The sequence below is a fragment of the Polypterus senegalus genome, chromosome 2 (genome assembly GCF_016835505.1).
Source record: "Polypterus senegalus isolate Bchr_013 chromosome 2, ASM1683550v1, whole genome shotgun sequence".
Taxonomy (NCBI): domain Eukaryota; kingdom Metazoa; phylum Chordata; class Cladistia; order Polypteriformes; family Polypteridae; genus Polypterus; species Polypterus senegalus.
The window spans coordinates 123,536,953-123,554,343 of record NC_053155.1 but is presented as its reverse complement, the minus strand read 5'-3'; the positions used below and the strand labels follow the sequence as shown (position 1 = coordinate 123,554,343).

Genomic DNA, 17,391 nt, shown 5'->3' with positions numbered 1-17,391 from the left:
GGGGATGCTGCTGATGTGCCATGACTTAGTAATAGGAAAAGTGAGTTCAGAAACTGTCTTAATGGACAGAACCTGATACCATCCATTTCATTGTATTTTTCCATCACTCTAAATATTCATAGCATATTTCATGTTTTATTTGACACTATAATCAATAAGTTCTTTTACACTGGAATTCATTCAAAAATAAACAGCATTGAAAAAAAATGCAAAAGTGTGACAAAAAACTAATAGTTTATTAACATACACCTCATTACTATCACTTTAATTTTCAAAATAATAAAATATATACACTGGCTTCAACTTTAAAGAAATTTGTAGTACAGTACATATAATATTTGACTATAGTATTTTTCAACCACCAAAATAATTCTTCTCACCCAATCTGAAATATTTTATAACGTGAGTATACTATGCATGTTTTCCTTTTGTAAAAACAAAGTCATTTATATCAAGTAGTACTGTAGTCTTGCTGCATGTTACACTCAGCCACCTTTGCGAAAGGGCATAGAGTGGGCTTCTACTGGGTTTCCTTCTGAAAATAAATTTTAACAATTAAACAGGCTGTTTGCTCTTAAAATCCGGAGAACTCTCCTGGCTGCATAGTTGTATTCAAATTGTATCGGACCTTTGTACAAGTACAGGTAACCTGGAGGAAGAGTAAAACAAAAAATGATGAGTTTCATTGTAAAATTCAAAATAAATTCTAGAATCTGCTAATAGCAAAATTAGCATGCGTTTCTGTGGGTTTGTATTTGTATTTAGTACTTTGAATACAGAGAGGCCTCTGCAGTACTTTCACACTAGGAATGTTCATAGCTTCTGGTGCTCTCTTGATTCTTCAATTGGACATCTAAAATGTTATCTTCATAAAGATACTCTTGAAATGAATTTTATATGTTTAATTTATTTAGTGGGTGTTTGGCAGTTTCTTCAGTTTAAGTAGACTCCAAAGAGCAATAGATTTTGTAGAATCGATAAGATCAAACATTTCACGAAATACTGAAAGTCACATTCTCAATAAAAATGGCTGAGGAGGGAGAGAACCTCTACCACAGTTTGAACATGAGGACAAGAACAAGCCATTCAGCCCAACAAAGCATGCCAATCCTGTCCACCTAAAATAACATCAAGCTGACTTTTGATTTGTCCTAAGGTCCTACTGTCTACCACATTACTTGGTAGCTTATTGTTTATTGTGTTTATGGTTCATTGCGTGAAGAAAAACTGCCTAATGTTTGCATGAAATTCACCCTCAACAAGTTTCCAACTGTGTCCCCTTGTTCTTGTTGAACTTGTTTGTTTGGATCCACTGAACTAATTCCTATAAACACTTCACTCATATTACATTTTAATCTCCATTTGCTTAAAATTAAAAGGTTGAACTCTTGTCATGTTTCCTCACAACTACTACTCTGCTGTCCAGGAATCAGCCTAGTTGCTCTTCTCTGGAATTTTTCCAGCACATGTCATGCATAGTGAAAGACTCATGCTATGCGAGGTAAACTGACATGCCACTTTCAAAAGATGAAAACGGTCCAGATGACGGGCAGTGCCCATCTGCCGGAGGCTTTCACACCTTGATCTATCTCTACCATAAGCAGAGTTTCTAAAAATCTGAGGCCTCAAGAAGTAACCCTTATATTAGGTGTCATACACATTCTGTGTTAACTCCACTCTCTCATTTGTTAAACTGATGATTTGCTTTAAAGTGTATCATTTTAAAAGAATTCATTATGCATGGAATATGGGTTATGTAAAATTAGAACCTTTACTTAAAGCATACATTTGATGTAATTATTTGTTTAAATTATTACATATTGCACATATATCCATTTACTTGATCACTCATATTGGTATTGCTCAAATTCTTCTTTTAAATAGTCAGACAGACAAACAGTTCCTATGCAATAATAAATAATAATTAATTTATTTTGATTATCAATGTCATCAATGCCCACTAATATCCATACCATTCTCTTGGAAGGCAGCATCAATTTCTTCTCCAATTCCAGGGAAATCATCTTCAATTGATCGAGGGGAATCTTTATCCATAGTGTGACTGTTTTCATCATAACTAAAAATATAAACAATATGATAAATATGTGTTATGTCAGAATTCATGTCTTTTTCAAAGCTAATCAACTTACTTAAATTCACGGCAATGCACTATTAGCACATGCTCCCAACCTCTAGTTTATCCATCCATCCATCCATCCATTTTCTAGCCCGCTGAATCCGAATACAGGGTCACGGGAGTCTGCTGGAGCCAATCCCAGCCAACACAAGGCACAAGGCAGGAACCAATCCTGGGCAGGGTGCCAACCCACCGCAGGACACACACAAACACACCCACACACCAAGCACACACTAGGGCCAACTTAGAATCACCAATCCACTTAACCTCTAGTTTAATGTTTTAAAATTACTGACCTGATATTCACACTATTTACAATAGGAAGCTGTGCTTAACTTACTAATTTTTTTCCTCCCTGAAAATGTACTTTGTCTGATTTATACACATCTATAGTAGGTGTTACATAGAAAATACTTGATACTGAAAAGCAGAGGTTAGATTTTAAATCGTTAGCAGCTTTCATCAGTAAAAGAATGAAAAAACTGGAGGGAATTTCGTGAACATGTACACAACTGAGTTTGACTCTGTGCTTTCCAGTAGATGGCAGTAATGTATATTTTTGTCTCTCAGCACCAATGTGAAATACAAGCCAATACACTTTTCCAAATGAAGTAGTGAGAAGTCAAGTAAAATGACACCTAACTAAAAAGATTACAATATGTAAGCTTTTGAGGCAACTCAGGCCCCTTCTTCAGGCAAGATGTAATTAAACTGAAATTCTCTGTGTTTATATAGACACTAGGACAGATACAGCATTGGAAAACCTTTAACTGAGACATCTTAAATGTAAAAAAATATTAGACCTCTCCAGGCTAAGATTCATTTAGCAAGTGAGGAGAACAATGTATGTTCAATATCTTTGGATAAGATAACTGTGCAACAAAGTCTTTTAAAGTTTCTGATGAGTTTTTCAATACAATGTGGGTCTGTATGTCTTGCCTGTGTCAGTCCAAGAGATGCAAACAATCTTTATATCTGGCCACACAACTCATGTCTCTGAGTTGCCTCCCAATCCCTGCATATAGTAATCATTTTAGTTAGCCAATAAAAGGTGTCATTTTGCTTGACTTCTCATTACATTCATAATGGCTAACATGGTACAACACCCTAGTACTCCAAATGAGGTAAAAATGCTTATCTTATGAAATGTTTCTTTCTTGTTACAAGGACATTTGTCTGCAGTTTAACATGAGCAAAACCAAGGGACTGGTAACTGACTTTCACCGTGCTAAAGAGCCTGTAAACTTGGTCACTAGTTAGTGGGTGCATTTGGAGGTGGTGCAAAACTACAATTCTTTGGTAGGGGTTCTACAACAATGACAGACTGGATTGTTCTGGTAACACAGAGGAACTATATAAGAAATGGCAGAGTGGACTTTGTTTTATTTGATTTTGCTCCTTTAATGTGGACTGCTGGAGGAAATAGTGGAGTAGGAAATGAAGACTAAACTGACAGCCATTATGAATAATGCTGCACATCTTCTCTTTTTGACACACTATCATTTAGTACTTTAAGTACTCTTTAAGTTCATTTTTAAATTTATGCAAAATATACATTTATATATTTAGATATTGATTGATTGATTAATTGGCTGTATTATTTGTCCTGAGTATCTGCATCTGCCTTTATGTTTCTGATGCTTTATGCATCTGAATTTCCCCTTGAGATTAAGTTAAGAAAATGTACCTAATCCAATCTAATTTAATCTGATCTAATGTAATCAAATCTAATATATTAGCCAATGAATTATTCAACAGAAAAATGCCTGTGAAAAAATTTAAATGTATTCTAAGAACAAACACCACCCATTACAGCTATTTAAATGACACTTTCATTTCATCTCCTTTAATTTAACATTTCCCCGAAATGAAGGCTGACTGACAACATAAATAGATATCCATTTCATTAAGTTTGTTAAGTGTGTGGATACCTTGTTGTCTTATATTGTTCTAATAATTCTACCAAATGAGTTTAAATGCGATCAAGTAAGGTGTAGAGACTCCACAAACCTCCAGTAGTCTTCCTCTGTGAACAGCAGAGTCTTTCCAGTTTCCCTTATGTGAACAGCAGCATCAATTTTTCGAACTGATTTAGGGAGCCCAAGCTTATGGATGTATTTTGGGTATCCATCAACCAGGTCATAACCATTCATTGCCCACATTTTGATTCCTGCACAAAACACAAAACAATTTGACATTTTTGTTCGTATCATAACCAACTTTTTTTCTTTTTTATCTAAAAAAAAGGGAGAGACTTTGAATGGAACAGGACAGAGCATACAAAGCCAGCTCTAATGGCTAGTGAGTGACACTGATTCTTTGACATGTGGTGTAGCTATGAGACATTTTGTATTTTTCATATGTAATTGGCCAGATAAGGCAAATAGCATAAGTACAGTTGTAATATGGAGTTTCTGTGATTGAAGACTAGAACTGGAGACACAGTGTATGTTGTGTTGACTGGTAACCTGCGCCTCATGTATAAACACTGCGTATGCACAAAAATGTTGCATATGCCTGTTTCCACACACACTTTAAGATGTACAAAAGCTAAACTTGGTTTAAAGTCACACACATTTTCACGGCAGCCTTCCCCCTTGTGTACGCAAGTTTTTGCTTCGTTTTGCAAACTGGCAGCACCCAGCGTCAAAGCAGTGCTACTGTTTCTGTGTGGTCTCCCTTTTTTCAAATTTACATGAATGACGCAGGATTTATGAAATATGTCAAAATTAATTGCATATTGTTTACAAATTTAAGGCACTTGATTGTAATCATTCTGTAGCAATATAATGATGCATGCAAAGGCTAAACTATTCCAAATACCATGGCTGCTTTAGTGGTGTTATTCTTGGTGCACCAGTATTTTAACTCACTGTATCTGAGTGTGGAATTGCAGCTGTACAGCAGCTGATCAGAAAGCCCTGGAGGACATTTATAGCACACACTGCCTCAAGATAGCCACTAACATCTGCATGGATCCACTCAGCCATGCGCACAGTCTATTTGAACTTCTTCCATCTGGCAAACACTTCAAAGCTTTGCCTGCCCGGTCCTTGAGTCTCAGAAACAGTTTTATCCCAAGAGCTATAAATACACTGAATCAGTCCATCAAGTGCTCCTGATAGAAATGTTTGTACTTATAAATACAATCACCTCACTGTAATCTGGTACTACAATTGTAATATTGCACAACCTGAGCCACTTTATGAACCTTATGCACTATATGTAGATATATATTGTACTTATGCTTTCATACTATATATTTTTCATTGTTTTTATTGTACTATTGTTATTATATCATTTTATATGAACATACGTTTATGAAGGATTTGCATATTGAATCTCATTTACCATACAATGACAATAAAAGAATCTGATTCAATCCAATAGAACAGAACTCTTATTTACAGATGATGATGACTGGCATCTAATTTGATTTAGATTTCCAAGAGCTATCCACTTGGCTCTGTGTACAGTTAGAATACTAGGATGTATACTTGATGTCATTTTTATGATGATTATTGTCATTGTGCTTAGATACATACCTTTAAAAATAAAGACCAGATCTTTTTCTGGAGATTCATAGGCCGCATCAATCTTATTGGGTAGTACTGGCCAGGTCATTTTGATTAATGTCTGTTCTGCATTAGTAAGCTGTGGATGAAGACGCCAATAAAATCTAATTTGCACAAAAAGAGAACAAAAATGGTACATTATTGTAATGGCTCATGTATTGATGATATAAAGACCCTATATAAAGCTATTATTGGCTTATGTATTGATCATTTAGAGACCCTTTATACAACTATTATTATGTTTGTGCTGCAAACTTTTTTTCCACTTCATTTTTGTCATCATCTACCTTAACAAAAGGACAAATGTCTGTGTGTCCATATGGTTGCTATATCGCTTTCATTCCAACTGACGGTGCATCACAAACATTTGTAGTAATAAAAGGCATTGCATTTGTCATTCCAACTAGTGGAGCATCACAAACACTTGTAGTAATGCATTTTATTACAGTAGTATAAACGTTTGTGATGCACCATCTGTTGGAATGACAAATCCAAGACATTTTATTACTACGTGCATTACAAAATACAGATGGAGCACTGTAAATGTTAACGCTAACATCTACATTAATTACTTAGATTTTAAACCCTCTTTGGTAGCATGTCTATTTAAATATAAAAGAACAGAAGAAGTATGACAAACAAAAGGATACCATTCACCCAATCAGCCTTATTTAATTAGCCAATAACTAAATTGTGCCAGTATATACACCATATCATACCAACATTTTTAAAAGATATCTGTGCCTGTGTTTCACCTCCATTGACAAAAACCTTTGAATAGAAAAAGTGCTCCTTTATGTATTAAATGCACTTCCCATTAATTTCCACTATTGCCCTCTAGTTCATGCCTTATTATTTAGCTGAAAGAATTCTCCCGATCCGTTTTATCCATGCCTTTAAGAACATTGAAGTCATAGCTTTTAACTAACTAAGGAAAGCACACACAAAACCAGTCATTCCTATTGGATCAAATTAGAATTGCCAATCAAAATATACGTTTTTGGGAAAGACAAGAACACCTAAAGAAAACCCATAAAGATGCAGAATGAGCATGAAGTACCCACACAGTCACACAGAAGTGCATGTTAAGTTTCCAGTTAACTCAACCCACAGGTTTATTTTCTCTAACAAACTGGAGTTTTTATTTTCCTGTCCTCCCTGGCCATCTGACCATAATTTGTTATTAAGACAGACATTTATGATTCTCTACTGATATAAATAATTGTTTTTTAGTTTTTAGTTTAAATTGTTTGTATTATTATTGTAAAGCACTTTTGAGTTACTTTTATGCATGAAAATGTGCCTTAGGAATTAATGTCTTTGTTGTTGTTGAGGTTTCCTGTGGTGAGATCCACCAGTACTAAACACTTTGCTACCATTTTTCTTTAATTTAGACTTGAAAAAAAATACATAACTGGAATGAAGAATTCACAACATAGGCATTTACGTACCTGTCCTTGAAGATAATTGTTTCACCTCTAAGTTTTGTGACAGCATCAAAAGACAAGTATGCGTCACACTTATCTGGAGCTTCAGGGCGAGGATTTACTTTAGGATGGAATGGATTAGGGCCTGAAGGTAACAACAGGGAAAGTCGTAGTTAAACAAAGTGGTCTTAAAATGATTACCTACCATTATTAATGACCTGGAATATATAGGATAAACCTATTAAGGTCCATTGGTTTCATTTCTAAATGGCAGTCATAGAATCTCCTCTACTGCCTCAAGTTTCAGATGGTTTAGTTTACAGTCAAAAATATTTATTACATGTTTTATTCACTCCTTCAATCTTTAGACTTAATATATTCAGTTTCTGCAAAGTGCTCCATTTGTTTTTTCACATTTACATTTTTATACCTTTTTTTTAATTTAAAGAACTGTTACTTTGTGAAATCAAGAAAACTGTGAAAACATATGTCTACCCTAAACCTGCCTAATTTAGCAGAGCATGGGGGCCTGTGAACAATTATACAGTGTCATACATGCACGTCTATGAACCACTATCTAGGCTCATCAGATGTATGTGCTACCACCCCGGGTCGAGAGGGGGCACTGGCACTAACCTTTTCTTCTTCTATTTTCTGTGAAGCACAGAGAAGATGCCCAGAGAGGGCAACTGGGTCCAACTTTTCCAGTCTCCCACCTATAAATCCTGCAGCCACCAAAAGGAGGCATTCTTGGTGGAACAGAATGCACCACAGTTCCTATCGGGTGATCTATAAAACAGCTGAATTCCAAGCCTCACAGCTTTTCTTTTCATTTTTGTTACCCTTATGTCCCTAAAAGCCACTTTTCTCTTGTTTTCGTTTGTTGGATTAAACAAGGACAACTGGGTAGGCATCCCAACATAACATAACTTGCAGTACTTTCACTTTACCACAACAACATAAGCAAATAAATTAAAGCAATTGTACATTTTCTGTAATACAACTAAAATTAATGACTTCTAAATATAATGAATACAGAATTCCAAGCATGTTTCTTCTTGAGTCAAGGTCCGCCCTGGAGGGAGAAGAATTTGTTTGTTTCAAGGGTTATATGTAACTCTCAGAACAAAGAAAAAAAAGTTTAGGAATTACAGAGAAAAAACTTTGATACTCACAAAACACGGTGACTCACAGGACTGAAACTGAGGTAAGGCAAATTTTCAAAGAATGTGATTGTTGTTTGTTTCACATTGACGGAGCATTGGATGTGTACCCATTAATCCATTTATTTATTTTCTGAACCAACTTATTCAAATTCAGCATTAAGGGGATTCTACAGACAATATTCTGTTGTTATTCTTATTATTACAACAACAACATTCACTTTCTTTTACAATGTTTCAGAGCCTGTAACAGGGACCAGCAAGAACACATTCATGCCATACATCCATTTGTTTATGGAATCATTTTTTTCGAATTTGTTTTAGTAAAAATTTTTGGAACGAGTACAAGGCCAGTTAACAGTAAGAACATTCACACATTCATGTAAGACCAGTTTAGTTAACATGCAGACATGGCACAGGAATACATGTGCAACAGAGATTGACCAAGCTAGGATTTAAACTCGGTTTCCTGAAACTGTGAGACAGCTGCATTAGCCAATGTTCTGATATTTACATGCAATATATAACTATTACTTCATTAAAACAGAAGTTCTACTATGCCATTTCTTGTTTGTAAATTCTGCCTTTCATTCTAAAGCATGATTACTCAATATTCTTCTGCTGATCAACAGATAACTCTTTTAAAAAGCAAAATACCTGTCTTTTACTTAGACTAAGTAAAGTACACAGCCTCGGGCTGCTTCCCACTTGTGTGTGTAGTCCCTCCTATGGTGCCAGTAATGTGTACCTCTGTCTCTGAGATTTAAATCCCTAATAGCCGTGTTGTCTTCCTCATCCATCAAATTACAGCAGAGCTATGTAGGGTTTTATAACTCATCAGAGGTTTACTTGTGGAGTCAGAGGCTGAGTAATGCAGGCCCTTCATGAACTATATAGCCTATCTGTATCTAATGTGCACTTATACACTCTGAAAAGCTGAAAAATAAGTCTTCAGCCTGTGTTCCTGCATCAGTGTGGAGAGGTCTGCAAGACATGACCAACTGCTGGAGCCCATCCTTGCACATTGCTAAGAACAATCAATTGGCTGACGATGTGAATACGTTTTCACTGCTCGTTTGGTAAACCAGGTCACATCCCACATACTGGGCTTCTGCTCTCCCAGTATACAAACAATCATGTCCTTGTCCCCGCTACCTTCTACCACTCAACCTGCACTAAATATCTGAGAAGAGGGAGTGTGCCGACACTTCAAAAGACAAAACAGCAAGAAATCAGCAGGTCCAGATGGTGTCTCCATCCAGGTTGGAAATCTGTGCTGATCCACTGGCCTCTTACTTTACACAGAGTTTCAGCAAGACATTATTGTTGTGTGAAGTTGCTTTATGCTTCAGATAAGCCACAATCATACCATTCTCCAAAAATCCTGCATAACTGGACTGAATAACTATAGGCCTACTGCTTTGATATCTGTGGTCATGAAATCCTTTGAAAGACTGGTGTTAACTCATTTGAAAAAAGGACATCACAATTGCCTTTTTAGACCCCCTTCAGTTTACCTACTGAGCAAACAGGTCAGTGGCCGATGCAGTCAATATGTGTCCGAGCTATGTCCTGCAATATCTTGACAATCCAGGGACCTATGCAAGGATTTAGTTTGTGGACTTCAGCTCAGCTTTTAACACAATCATCCTGGAACTCCTCCTCTCTAAACTTACCCAGCTTTCTGTTCCTGCCTTCATCTGTTCGTGGACTACCAGTTTTTCTGACAAATAGGATACAGCAGGTGAAACTGGTAAAACTTGCCTCTAGCTCCTGTATAATCAGCATTGGTACAACCTTGGGATGTGTGCTCTCCTCACTGCTCTTCTCTCTACTAATGACTGCACCTCTAATCGCACATCAGTTTCTCAGACCCTTTTGTCAAGCTCCTCAAATATGCAGATGACACAACCATTATTGGACTCATCAGAAATAGTCATGAGAATGCATAAAGATGGGAGGCTGAGCAGCTGAACCTAAACATGCTCAAAACTTTGGAGATAACAGTGCATTTCAACAGACACCCCCAGTATTATCTACCCTTTTACTACTCAATACCTGATAATAAAGTGTCAGTTGTGGACACCTTCACATTTCTGGGCTGTATAATCACCCTGGAGTAGACATGAAAGACCAACATAGACTCCAGCAGATGTACTTCCTGCAACAGCTGGTAGGAGTTCAGTCTACCACAGGAGATGCTGATTCAGTTCTACGCAGCAATCATTGAGCCAGTTCTTAGCTCATCCATTACAATGTGGTTCGGATCAGCAACTAAACAAGACAAGAACAGGCTACAACAAATGGTCAGGTTTGCTGAAAAGATCATTGACACCGGTCTTTCTGCCTTACAGGACCTTTGCTATTCCAGAATCATGAAATGGACAGGGAAAATCATCAGTTTGTCCCTCACAGCCAGGCCACAAGCTGTTTTAACTTATCCCATCTGCCAGGCATTAAAGATTAAATGATGCCAATACAAACTGAAACAGTTTTCCTTGCACAGGTCATCAGGCTTATAAATGGTTAATTCGGCTGTCCTTCCTCAGTATAGACACCCTTAAACCCCATTATCTTCCAATATTCTTACATGTAGTTAATGTGTACTTATTTCAGTATTTCTTGCACTGCCTTACACTTTGTATTCATATATATACATTGTATATCTTGTATTTAACGCAGGTGTGCACTTATTAGTTTTGTGTATTTCTGCCATGTAACTATACTTGGAGAGTTATCTAAAAAACACAGTCAATTTCCTTGTGTGCAGCCATACTTGGCCAATAAATGTAATTCTCATTCAGATTTTCTGTCCTTTCAACCATCCACCTGTACATCCATGAATCTTCCGAATTGATAAAATCAGCCCAGTAGGAGAGTGTGAAAGGGGAACAGTCCTTCATGGGACAGCAACACATGACAGAGCACTCTGCACTAGTTTGGACTTCCCCATTAACATAGGGGGATGTCTTTGGAGTATGTGAGGTAGTTTAGTCCGAGGGGAATACCTACATGAACACAACCAAACAAGTAAACCCACTTAGAAGAAACCCCAGCTGCAAAGTAGCAACATAGGCACAACATCTCCTTACTACCCGAATGCTTCTATTTTTTCTGTAAGAGATTTTCAAAAGTTATACTGCACTATATAAATTGTAAAGTACAGTGACCCTTTTACTAGTTTCGTACATTTGTTGCTGCATGCATTTTTCCTCTTTGCATTGGTTGGCATGTATTTTTTGATGCCCTTTTGTCCTGCATGCCTTTGCGGTACCAACTATCTGTAATTCTACTTCACAACTGCAATGTGCCCTTTTTGCTTCTAAAATATTCAACGGGTCTGGGTGCATTTTTAACAACAGGGACCATATGACCTGACCTTAAAATACATTTAATTAAAAATGTGTTATACATTTGTTTAAATTTATGCGCCTTGGGCACCATGTCAACAATTATGCTCAGAATCACACTTGCTTACCATAAAGGAACTGGATCCCCTTCATATCATCATTTGATAGCGGGAAGCCTGTGCTGTAAGAGTAGACTGGATACATCAAGGCTCCAGGGTCCTGAGAGTGAGCCATTCCCAGCGCATGACCAAACTCGTGAGCAGCAACAATAAACAAGTTGTAGCCTAACAATAAACACATTGTGGTAGAAGACTTATGAGTATGTAATTAATTGAAGGAATGTCTAAACAAGGTTAAGGTAAACTTCTGGTGAACTGTCTTCTAAAGTACTCATTAATTCATTCATGTTGTTAGTTTCCAAACCACACTATTAAATTACAATTTTGTGCAGAGCTGGAATCCTTCCAGATCACATTACGCACAGGCAGTAAGTAATTCTTCATGAAGCACAACATCGTCTTGCACACACCTTGCCTTCTATTTTTCTTGGTCAGAACAGAGTCACAAACTTAACCAACATATTTTTAGAATATTGGAGGAGTAAGTATATCAAACAGAGATGAAAATTGTTCAAACATGTGTCTAGTATTCTGAAGCAGAGAGGCAGCAGTGTTAACTGCTATGCTATTGTGCCACCTGGATTAGAAATTTTGTGGGACAGAATTCTTTCTAAAAATTTTTATCAGAAACAAAATTAGCCCTTTGCCAGTTTTAACCTTTGCAAATGCTATCCAAACCAAAATGACTATTTTAATACAGGGGATAAGTATTTAAAAGGTAAAACTACCGTATATGCTTGCGTATAAGTCGAGTCTTGAAATCAATCATAAAATCAGACCCCAACTTATATGCCCATTCAAAAATACGACAATTAATTTTTTTTTTTTCATCTTCTTGCTTCCTCCAATCGCACATCAGTTTCTCAGACACACTGAATATTGTTGCAGCAGTGCAGTTACCAATTTCTTTCACCACTTCAATGACTTTTAACTTTTAATTTAAATGTCTTACGATAAAGGTGTATGAGGGTGCGAGATACAAAAAACACAAATCAGTGCAAATGTCGCTTCAGAATAGTTTGGGTATTACCGCGTGGTGACGTAGGCACAATACATAGAAAAAAAAGGCAGTGTGCTCCATGGTTATTCTCTCAGTTGGGCATTAGCATGTCATAATTTCTTGGACCAATAGCATGAGTTTTCTGCATATATGACCAACATTATAAAATTCTGGAAATTATACGGAAAAATCAAGCCCCGACTTATCCAAGGGAGAACTTAAACACGAGTAAATATGGTAGTCAGGTAAAAAAATGACTACAGAAAGAATCCGTTCATCCATCTATTATCCAACCCACTATATCCTAACTACGGTGTCATTTGGGTCTGCTGGAGCCAATCCCAGCCAACACAGGGCGCAAGGCAGGAAATAAATCCCAGCCCACCGCAGCAGAAAGAATCCCAAGTATCTAAATGTGACATTTATCAAAGTATGTCTTGGTAAATGTCTGTGCACTCCATAAATATGTAAATGTCAGTTAAAGTACATTAATAAATGTAATGAATTATTATTATTAAATATAGAAAATCATTACATTCTCTAAAGTGACTGATTTGCTGATTTTTCCTTAAAGAAGTAGCCCACTTCACATACCACTGGCATCTGCTGACCATGTTTCATCTTCATCAAAATGAGTGTCACCCCCTATCCCTTTACCAGGTGGGTATGCATGGGCAAGAAGACCATTGGGACCATCAAATGGATTGAAATCACCATGTTCTGCAAAAATAAGTAGAAAGTTCAGTTTTCTGAGGTTCACATTTCTTGCTACACTCATTATAACTGATTATTAAGATTTTCATGTTAATTTAAAAATTTATTTAGTCACTCAATAAGACATCAATTTCTATGTCTTTCTTATCTAGCTATTTATTATAATACATTTCAACAGCTTTATATAAAACTGAAATTCCAAAATCTCAATAAAACATCTTTGAATAGAATTATCAATAATTATTACCCTCAACAGTTTCCATGGCTACTACATTACCACCATAAAATCTAATATCTCTTACCTTTCGCACCAAAAGAAATCATAATGTCAGCAGTGCCTTCATGGATTTTTTTGAAAACCAGAGGTGTTACTTCGCTCCAGACCTTCAGAGCATTGTGTATTGCTTTATCAACTTCTGAAGATTTCATATCCGGAGTATAATTTACAATTCTGTAACAATAACAATTATTTTTTTAATGATGCCTTGACTTATATGATAAAATTTGTATAATTCAACTTTCTTCATGTACTGAAATGTGTATTTTTATTAAACTTATCAATATTTTACCTTCTTTTTTGGAAAATTGTCAACAATATGGGACTCAATTCTCTAATAGGAAATAGTTTACATAAAGTAAACTTTTAATTTAAAACTATTAAGTTTGACAGATTCTCCCAATTTTATAGGTTCGAATATTAATTCTTATGTTTATTTTTTCATTATTTATTTTTGGTTTAATTTAATGAATTAATTTTGTGTAAGTCTGCCACCTAAGACCAATCAACTATGAACACGGCATCATTTAAGAGAGAATCTCTGTAACATGGTGAGCTAGAGAGCACTGAAATCACTTGCATTGCTCTTGGCTGAAAATGAGCTTATCTGGCTGTAATATGCTTAACCACATCCAGCACAAAATACTCACTCATGCAAGGTGCTGCATCAGCAAAGTACAAAGAAAGATTTAGCTTTGTTCTTTTTTATTTAATTTACTTCATAGCTTTGATGTTGTTGGTTCTTAGAATCTAAACAGTTGCCCATCCACCCATGTCCTGAAACCACTTAATTAAATTTAGAAGTTGAAAAGCAGGAATCAGCTCTATCTATCTATCTATCTATCTATCTATCTATCTATCTATCTATCTATCTATCTATCTATCTATCTATCTATGAAGTTATTTTCATATATTTCCTAAACCTTTATTGTAAAAGCTTTTTTCTTACCTGAATGTTACATTTGTCGTTTCCCATTTAAGGTTTTTTGGGAACACATTGTACTCAGCCACATCAGGGACACCACATCTTGACATTTTCATCACCTTTATAGTATCATCATCCAGATGTCCTGTTATTTTTAGCCCAAAAAATGACTGCATGGATTTAAGTGCCTCTGTCATTGCACTGGAAGACCTTCTGGTTCCTTCAATTCCACGTGGAAGATTGTAGAATCTTTTAAGATATTCCTGGAAGCAAATCAAAAAGGTTGAAGACAACTGCATGAAATGTCTAATTTGAAAGTTTGTAACATGTTTTGCTTTTCAGCATTAGAGAGGTGATGAATATTAATAACTTTAGTCACAGTTATTGTGATTTTTACATTTTTCATATCAAAAGTTGTAGATGCCGTAAATGTACAATGTGAGATACCCTTTGAAGTTGCTAAATAATATTTTACTGTTCATGCACACATTAACAAATTCATTTTTTGCTACTTCTTCATTTTCAAACATATCCTCCTTATGATGGAGTATTCTGCTTGATTAGTTATGTAAAGCTTGCCTTCAGTTTTACAGCTTAACCTTAATGCCTGTAAACCTAATAAATAACACCCAGTCGAAACTGTAAACCAACACTTACTTTTGCTCTTTGCCATTCATTCTCGTCTGCCTCAGTTTCTTCTTTCAACAGTGGGAAAGCATACAGATGTGCAGCACTCAGCACAAAAAAGAGAATGCTGCTTTTCATCTTGGCTAAGATATCACTTCACTCATTCCACTGTGGGCTGTTGGTGTCAGTGTGTCTGTTTGTTCGAACATTTATAGAGCATGCTAGTTTCTTGGGTCAGGTGATGCCTGTTGCATGATTCACCTTTCTTTCCAAAAAAAGACAAAACTTAAAACAGCTTACTCGTTGCCTGTGGTTTCAAAGAATATTTTTGATTTAGGAAGTCATCAGTCTGTCTGGTTGAGGAGACGTTTATTGGGACTTTACACACCATTACTGAACAAACATTATAGAAACTTTTGATGAACATTACACTGCAATAAATATTGCACTGGCCATGAAAATTTCAGTTGTACATGGGCACATTTTTCTTATAATTTTCACTTTAATCTGACTTTGCTTTTTGCCCAACAACTATTTCTGTGAGAGCATTACAGGATGTCACAGCCTATTCCAAGAGTTCAGCACAGGAATCAGCCCTTTAAAGTTTATCACAGGGCACACTCACCTATACTGGACAATCAGCCACATCTTTGACAATTTAAGGGGGAGACAACATGTGAAAACTTCATACAAACTGGCTGGGCTTGGAATAGAACCCAGACCACTGGGCTACCTGAAGTCTTACCCACTGCACCTCCTTGCCAGACAGGTTTTTGCTTGTTGTCTCAAGTATAAATCAGCTGTAATGGTCTGGTAAATTCCTACACAGAGCTTTAATGCCTACTATTCAGGATCAAAGTAATAGGCCTGTCTGAAATAAATCTATACTTAATCACTCTCTTCTTCTCTCCTCACATTCTTTTTGGCTATTAGCCATCGAGCTGTACCTTTGCTTCTCAGTCTTACATGGATTGTACACTTACAAAGTATAACTTTTCTTGGTGATGGCCTGTAAGAACAAAGCTTTCCCCTTTCTGATAAACTGTGGTGCACAGGTAACTGCAGCCCTGAAAAATGGGAACGCCTTGTTTGTTTTCCTTATTTTCAATAATGAGGTCAGCATAATTTTGGGAACTGTAAAGAAGAGTTTATACAGGAAGGACACCCTATATTGCACACATACAATATTTCATTCCATGCTTACATATATCTTCCAAAACCATTTGATTTTTTGGGTGGCGACAGATCTTATTTTGAAACTGTTCTCTTATCTCTTTTTTGAAAATCACTTGATGTCCATTCCTGAAAATCCTTTCAGTGTACATCAGAGGCCTCATGTATAACACCTTGCCTACAGAATTCATACAAAAAAATGGCGTATGGGCAAAACTAGAAATGTGCGTACACACAAAGAAATTCAGATGCATAAAACTGCACGTAAGCTTTCCCTTTTTAAATCCCAATAAACGTGAATTTTAATGCACAATGTGCAGACTCCTCCCAGGATTCCATCTATTTGAATATGCAAATCAATGTAAATTGCTCCTTCCGTTCAGTTTTCATTAAAAGACAATGGCAAAAGCATGTGTAAAAACAAACAATTTCAGTGAATGAGAAATGAACGTCCTGCTGAATGATGTGTAGGCAAGGAAAAACATACTATTTGGTGACTTATGTAGTGGTATAAGCAACAAAAGGAAATTTATGGAGTGGTACAGCGAGGTGGAGGCACTCACAAGGTCAAGTTCAGAAAGTCACACAGTGTTTGAAATAAAAAAAGAAGTGAGCAGATATCAAAGTCGATGTGAAAAGGTCAGTTGCAGCCAACCGTCTGAAATAAAAGGTCTGCATCAAGATTAAAATTGAAATGTTGACTTTAATCTCGAAATTTCCACTTTAATCTCATAGTTTATTTTGTTGATAAAGTAGAACATTGTAAACTTCATCTTAAAATACCAGTTTAATTTACTAGAGTTTCTCAAACCTCAACGTAACTAAAGTAACGTTAAATGCTTTGTATTATTCATGCTTCTTAAATGGGTTTTCTCTTACGTTGACAGGAGCGCACAGGCAGTGA

The 17,391-nt window shown here is 36.2% G+C and overlaps 1 protein-coding gene across 1 annotated transcript; it reads right to left on the bottom strand.

Moving 5' to 3' along the window:
* Window positions 1-221: 221 nt before the first annotated feature.
* mmp13b (matrix metallopeptidase 13b) lies at window positions 222-15,511 on the bottom strand. The gene is made up of 10 exons (XM_039744527.1): window positions 15,345-15,511; window positions 14,712-14,950; window positions 13,788-13,936; window positions 13,366-13,491; window positions 11,781-11,936; window positions 7,164-7,284; window positions 5,683-5,816; window positions 4,148-4,307; window positions 1,974-2,077; window positions 222-649 (listed from the first exon to the last, which is right to left on the bottom strand). Exons 1-10 carry the CDS (start codon window positions 15,450-15,452, stop codon window positions 549-551), a joined length of 1,398 nt encoding a protein of 465 aa, XP_039600461.1. The 5' UTR covers window positions 15,453-15,511; the 3' UTR covers window positions 222-548.
* Between the last annotated feature and the right edge of the window lie 1,880 nt (window positions 15,512-17,391).

Bases quoted from the DNA above. Each gene is read 5' to 3' on its own strand.
- mmp13b (XM_039744527.1), bottom strand. From the start codon at position 15,452: ATGAAAAGCAGCATTCTCTTTTTTGTGCTGAGTGCTGCACATCTGTAT. The intron at 13,937-14,711 runs GTAAGAAAAAAG...TTATTGTTACAG, and splicing joins ACGACAAATGTAACATTCAG to AATTGTAAATTATACTCCGG. The intron at 5,817-7,163 runs GTACGTAAATGC...TGTGCAAATTAG, and splicing joins ACAATTATCTTCAAGGACAG to ATTTTATTGGCGTCTTCATC.